The sequence below is a fragment of the Thamnophis sirtalis genome, unplaced genomic scaffold (assembly GCF_051295495.1).
Source record: "Thamnophis sirtalis isolate CommonGarterSnake01/CBP01778 unplaced genomic scaffold, rThaSir2_p1.2 scaffold_7, whole genome shotgun sequence".
NCBI classification, from domain to species: Eukaryota; Metazoa; Chordata; class Lepidosauria; order Squamata; family Natricidae; genus Thamnophis; species Thamnophis sirtalis.
The window spans coordinates 42,906,678-42,913,566 of NW_028261387.1; the positions used below are offsets into that span (position 1 = coordinate 42,906,678).

General features: G+C 38.4%; 1 protein-coding gene across 1 annotated transcript; it reads right to left on the minus strand.

The window, feature by feature from the left end:
- Positions 1–1,699: 1,699 nt before the first annotated feature.
- Positions 1,700–6,845, minus strand: CDC20 (cell division cycle 20). The gene is made up of 11 exons (XM_014053451.2): positions 6,747–6,845; positions 5,921–6,140; positions 5,557–5,699; positions 5,349–5,445; positions 4,617–4,745; positions 4,220–4,416; positions 3,769–3,863; positions 3,392–3,623; positions 2,690–2,815; positions 2,442–2,559; positions 1,700–1,954 (listed from the first exon to the last, which is right to left on the minus strand). The coding sequence occupies exons 1-11, from the start codon at positions 6,783–6,785 to the stop codon at positions 1,782–1,784; spliced, it is 1,569 nt and encodes a 522-aa protein (XP_013908926.1). The 5' UTR covers positions 6,786–6,845; the 3' UTR covers positions 1,700–1,781.
- Between the last annotated feature and the right edge of the window lie 44 nt (positions 6,846–6,889).

Genomic DNA, 6,889 nt, shown 5'->3' on the forward strand with positions numbered 1-6,889 from the left:
ATAAGGCTTCAATATAATCTCCATTAGCTTGCTACAGCCTGGTGTAGACATTCAGATAATCCTTGACTTACAAGTGCAATTGGGATTGATTTATGGTCATGAATTGTCATATTGTAGGTGAAGGCACCCCGTGACTGTACCCAATTTTACATTTTTGTGATCATTAAGTAAATCACTGTCAGTATACAAATTGTTAAGTGAACAGTGTAGTTAAGTGGACCTATTCCTCTAAACGTTTTTGCAGGAAATATTAGCAAACTGTGATCACGATTGTGATCATATATGTCTTATGAAAAGAGTCATGTGACTTTAAGGCTGTATATGGCATATTTTATGATGGGGAGACATGCTTAACAGGCTGTAAAGAACCCATTCTAGGCCCGTTGTATTTTCAATCTTAAATCAAGGACTACCTGTATGAAATCCAAAAGAGAACTCTATCACATATGGGAAGAGAAGTGTTTACATCTTCTTGGGCACAAGCAACTTCACTTAGTTACAACTATGGATAGATTTCATAATATAACTGTAGTAGGCTACACTTCAAACTAAGCCTGAATATTAATGCTTTATTTGCCCTAATGATGGACCAACTCCTGAATATTAAAATGTATTTTATTCATGTAATATGAATTATCTTACTGCATCGTTTTATTTATTAAATTTGTACACTGGCCGACTCCCAACCAATTGTCAAAATAGTTAACTATAGTTTTTATCTGCTAAAATGGCAATTGTCTAATAACCTCCACTGTCATTTTGATTACTTAGAACAGATCATTTTCATCATTTTTTTCGTAATACCCAAGAATCATGGAAAAGTGCCAGTGCTTGGCAAAGATGAGCTGAGGCTAACATTGATCTTGATTAGGCTTGGCTTTTCACAACTTCCACTCAATCAGAAGGCAATAAAATCATTTGTAGGACTGTTCGGATTACAGGTGATTTGATTGAGGTAAAAAAACCCACAGTAGGCCAAATTCACTCACCAGCATTTGGGATATTGGAATGCCTTTAAAAGAAGTGCAAGAAATAACAAAGAAGCAGAAGGATTAACTCTCAGGATAAACTATTCCATAACTGCTGAATAGTTTTGGAAAAGCAGTCTTAAATATCAGAACACAAAGTTCAGTAAAATCACCGGGCTCAGCTAAGTAAATTTGCAATATCTATCTGTTTGGTAAGGCAACAATAGTTTGCAAGCAAAATTACTAGTTACATATTTCCCAATAAAACTATTGGTCCGTAACAGGATGTTGCATCTGGAGGTTGATAAACCATCACAATCATCCTACATAGTATGCGGGTTTTGCATCAGGTGCATGAGGGTACCAGCTTCAATTACAACTTGAAAACATACTTCAAATCCCAAACTAATATTTCAGATTAACTCTCAATTCTGAAACCTACAGTGATCTGTCCCACAACTCAAGAGGGGTGGAAGAGGGAAGCTAAATTGTTCCTCAAAAGTCAAGAAAAGACCAAACCAAAGACAGTTTTCCTAGTAATAAAGCTGCCAGAGTGATTTAGAGAAGGAAAATTATTGGTTGTATCAGGAGGAGAGTCTGGTCTTTATTTTTCTTCAATAGATAGTTTATTTTTATTACAATAGTATGCAAGCCAAGTCCTAGCAAACAGCCAATATCGATTAAAGTCATTCACACCATTTGTGATTCATATATCAATCCATATACCACTATTTCTAAAGGAGAGCAAAATATTTATTAATAGTTTAAAATTCTGTACATAAAGCAATAGATTGGAAGGGAGTTGGATGAAACTCAGCGAATTCCTTGATGGATAATGCTGGTTTTAGTACTGCTCTCTTTCTCCTTCTTACGTGCTGGATCCAACTCAAAGCAGCGCCAAAGCCTCAGTGTTTCATCTGCTGCTGCTGAAGCAACTGTGGTTCCATCTGGGCTCATAGTTAAGCTTAGCACCCTAGCAGTGTGACCTAAGGAAAGATATTTTACAAATGACTGTAAATGATAGTTGGTAATCTATTCAAGTTGGCATAGGCATTTTTCTTTGTGGAATAGTGCACCATAACCTGTAGATTAAACTAATCCAACCCAGGAAAAGCAATCATTTTGGTCACTGGCACATTTGTATTTAGGAGCAAAACAAAAAATCTCACACCTTTACAAAAGAGCTGCTACAGCGAGCACAACCAAATTTAAAACATCAATTTACCAGGCAACAAAATAGCCCTTAGTATGCAGTCTATCCCTGAGGGAAGTTTGTTGGGCTCAAAAGACAATTTTGTAAGTATGTTTAAGATTTGTGCTGATGTCAGTGTCCTGTAATTGTATAAAAAACTTTAAAAAGTGAGACAGGAATGCCATTGGGCGTCAGGAGGGATTATTGGTACACATTGATGTTCATGGGCTCTTTAGTACGTTCATTGATGTAATTGCAGTTTTTTTCACAATGGGTCTTACCTTTCAACTCAGTAACCTTTGACATAGATGGGTATTTCCACACTACCAGCTGGTTTTGAGCAAACCCGTGACCAGACACAAGTTCTTTATAGTTTGTAGACCATAGTACTGCACAGACCTATTAACACCAGAAAAAATGTCCAATAAGTAAAATATTGACTGGATATAACCTTATGTGGAAAAAATGCAGCATGTTAAAGTATTGAAATAATCATTACCTTTCTTTGAAATGTATTAAGCAAACCTACCTGAGACTGTGCATCTACTGTGTTGAGGCAACTCCCAGAGCACACATTCCAGATCCTTATGTGGCGATCACTTGTTCCGCCTCCTGTAGCCAGCACATTGGATTGCCATGGACTCCAAGCCACAGCCTAAGGGGAAAATGTAGTTGTCACCATTCTCTGTGATTAGAAATACTGTGTTTGCAAACTATAGATAGTCTTCATTTTTGCAGAGGCAACTGGGCCATTAAGCAAAGAGATTGCTAAGTGAAATTGCAATTGTGCTTATGGTCTTATTCAGTTTTCCTTTGTTTTATAGACCTGTGAAGATTGTAAAGTTACTTTTTCATTACAGTCATAACTACAAATGGTTGATAAATGAGACAATTGCTAAACAAGAACTACCTATCATTTAAGAAGATTTATTAAAATGGATCATTTTAATTTGTCTTGGTTACTTTACAAGCTATTGTCACACTTATGCGGACAGAACTTAAAAGTGGCTACCATTCTGGACTTTAAAAATCACATCTACAATCAAGATTTGTTTACTGCATTACAAATTCCAGTTTCCAAGAGAACCTAAATTGCCATGGTTTGAATTCAGACCACTGTAAGCTGTAGAACTTGGTTAAAGAGCTACCCAAATGACCATTAATTGAGCTTTATACCATATAATTTTGTACCAAGATGTTGTCTACTCTCTAAATACAGATATGTACTCACCTTAACAGCTCCCTGATGTTGTGTAAAAGTTTGCACAGGACGTGGTGACCAGCTGTCCCCTTGAGCAACAGACCATATGTTTACAAGATTGTCATTGCCTCCACTGGCCAAGTAACGCCCATCAGGTGCCCATTTTAGCCCACATACTTCTTGTGTATGGCCAGCAAGTGTTGCCACATGGTGTTCTGCCACACGGACATCATGATGATGTATGTGACCAGTCCGTGATCCGCTGTTAGGGAAAATTAGCATATTCTCCTATATCAAATGTATCAGAAGACCAATGTAATATATTTTCTCTTGACTATGAAAACTTATAAGCCACGTGGCCTCTTCCCCATCAGTGACCATGAAATATATTGCTTAGAAATTATTACCTGGACAGGATGTAGTTATTCCAACTTAAAGAACTCACACGGGATGAATGACTGACCATATTCCGTAGACGCTTTTTCTGCTGGATGTCCCATAACTAAATCAATATAAACAGAGTCCAAATACCCAATCTTATTCATTTTTATTGTCTGATGGAATACAACCCAAATGAGAAAATGCACAAGGCTGTCCCACTTATTATGAACCTATTTTATCTCAGATATGTAGAAATGAGAAATCAATCAAATCATGGCCCTAAGGACTATCAAAGGAAGCAGCTTATAGTTTTCCAATCCAAAGTGTAACAAGCCCATATTGGTTTAAAAATCAAATATCTCTCAGAGGTTTCCCTCCAAAAGAGAACTTAACTTGCTTTGATATTAAAAGATTTTTTTTATTCTCTGTCCCATTATCAGACTATTGGGTCATTAAATACAGCCTCAGTTACCTCACCTGGACCTCGGCATTACTTGTGCCAATTGCAAGGTAATTTCCTTCTCTGATCCATGAAACAGAAGAGATGTAGTCATCAGGGTTTTCCATTTGCATGAGCTGGATTATTTCTCTGGAATCATAATTCCATAGATATACTGATTTATCCAGAGCCACGGCCAAAAAGTTGAGGGAGCTCCAATCAACTAAGTTCAGATCTAAATGAGAACAATACACAGTTTGGAAACGCAAAGCCAAGTCAAGTCAAGATGCAATCTTTTCCTACCTCTCCATGGTAGCCATATCCAATACAATATGGGGGCATAAGAAAGCTGTAATATGGCAGAGGAGATCGGTATCCTCTGCACTTTGGAACAAAGTCTCACTAAAATTGAACTCCAAATCCATAGTTACTTACAGTAATCATTTCGAATGTCTGGGGCATCTAGAATCCGCTCCGACACAGAGGCTATGTATCTGTTTACCTTCCTTGTGGAGCCTGGTGTGCTCTTCTGGCTATAGAGCACTTTGAGATTGTTCTGGTATCCTGGAAAAGAGGTAACATAATTATCAGCATAAATCAAGAAAAAACTCAAATGTTCCTATAATTCCAAGCTAACCAGTTAATGAAAATTTTGGGAAATGGGACACTCAATTTAGAGGGTACTAGCTGGATTTCTTTCAATAGAGACATCAACCTTAACATATCCAAAAGGTAATACGTTAGAGAAGAATGTAAGAGAGTTCATTTTCTAGGGCAGTGAAGGATTGCACTATGAGAATGTTAAGTTTTGTTCTTCTTTTAAAACAAGCTGAACATAAACTAATTCAAATTAGCATCGCTGCTGTTATTCAGAAAATTAAAAAGGGCATTTTTTTCCAGTTTGGTTCTAAATAGCAACTTGAAACAAATAAATAAAAAACAAGTTTGTAAAAAAGTCTCTTGCTTGACTTGATTAATTCCCATTAAAACAAAACAGCAGAACAATCAATTTGAATGAACTGGATTATGGACCACTGCTGCAATACCAATTTGAAAACCAGCTATTACTGATAGGAGCTTTTATCCACAAGGGATGCATCTGGAAATCCACCATGCACTTCACTTTTCAATTTACTCTTGTGTTGAATAAGCCCAATGCAGACTTACCTTCAGGGGCATTCTGAGGTTTCCCACTTAGTCTCAGGATTTTTGCCTCTTCTACATCAAAACCATTAAGATTCATTGCCCAGGCTTTCTGATGCTCCTTAAGAGGGGGGGAAACCACTAAGAAATCAATAATAATGTACTTGATCACAGAATTCAGTAACTACAAATGTGTGTGACCATCACTGTACCAGACATTTAATCTCTTTACCTTCTTGGTGGGTGTCTCCTCAGAGGATTCCTCTTTGGTTAAGAGAAAATTGGCCACATCCATTTGCATAGCACTACGATTAGGGATGTATCGATCACCTCCAGTTTTGTTTGGAGTATTTTGTGATTTGGAACCAGACTTGCCTGCAAAACAGAGGTTTCATTAATCTGTATCCCCTCAGATAATTCCTAGCCTGAAAGCAAGATTCCTTTATTGCTTTCTCACAGTGTCATTAAGATAAACATCTTAATGTTTATCTCCAGCACTGGAAAACAAATTGGACAATAGAAGAGAACAAAGAGTTAGAACTTCATGTCTGATTTCATCATAGTGATCTACATACTGGTTATAACACATATCTTACCTGGTGTTTTGGAAGGAGTCTTGCTGGTACTATGAGGCCTGTTAGCTGGTTTCATAGGCGAAGGAGCTATGGCATCTGAGGCAGCTCCAGTGCTGGGAGCAGCGGCATCCTTGGCCTTACGCTGCCATCGTGCAGGAGGCACATTTGGTATTGGGGCATCAAGTTTCAATAGCCCGTGCAAATCACTCTCAAACAGAAACTGTGCCATAGGGACGCAGTGCTGTGAAATCAGAGCCAGGGAAGAAAAGGTAAGTTGATCTCAGATAAGGAGAGTAAGAGCAGAACATCAGATAAATGGATTCAACCACATCCAGGGATAGCTTATAGGTTACAAACCTTATTCCAGAATAACAAACTAGATAAGATTCAGGTGACTAATGTGGCCCTTACAAACACAAGTGGCAAGAAAAGGCCACCCGCCTTTTCTTTAATATTTCGCTTCCCCCCCCCCCCCCCCAAAAAAAATCTGGGCGAAAATAGCTCAACAGGATGGAGCTGTCTTTCTACAACTGTTTAATTTCTGGAGTTTTAACCAGGAAACGTATCGCAATAAGACGAAATAGTCTTATAGTATTTTTCTCTTACTGCGATAGGTTTGCCGATTCAAAGCAGCACGCTTTCTTCCTTATACAATTTCCGGGTCTGTTTCTGGCACTGGGGTGGGGGGGGTGGGGGGTGGGGGAACAACTCGTGCACGGCGGCAGAATACATTGCAAGAGATATTGGGCAGAAAAGCTAAAGGATGGGAAGAAATCGAGAACCAGAAGAAAAACAAAATGCTTTTAGGATCCTAAAAAAATCCGGGTCGGCGGAACCTCTTACTTACCACTGCTCTGACTCCAACTCTTCCGGCTCCTTCCGCCATTCAGAATTTAAACTTCCCACTTTGATCAACTATTGGCCCATTTCGAACTTAACGTCCGCCTGATGACTTACGGCTTGCCCGCCTTCCTTTACTTTCATTGGCTC

What these genes read in the sequence shown, in the direction of transcription:
- CDC20 (XM_014053451.2), bottom strand. Translation starts at nt 6,785, where the DNA reads ATGGCGGAAGGAGCCGGAAGAGTTGGAGTCAGAGCAGTG. An exon ending in GAGTTGGAGTCAGAGCAGTG is followed by an intron (nt 6,141 to 6,746) that starts GTAAGTAAGAGG and finishes CTGATTTCACAG; the next exon opens with CACTGCGTCCCTATGGCACA. An exon ending in CAAGTAATGCCGAGGTCCAG is followed by an intron (nt 3,864 to 4,219) that starts GTGAGGTAACTG and finishes ATATTGATTTAG; the next exon opens with TTATGGGACATCCAGCAGAA.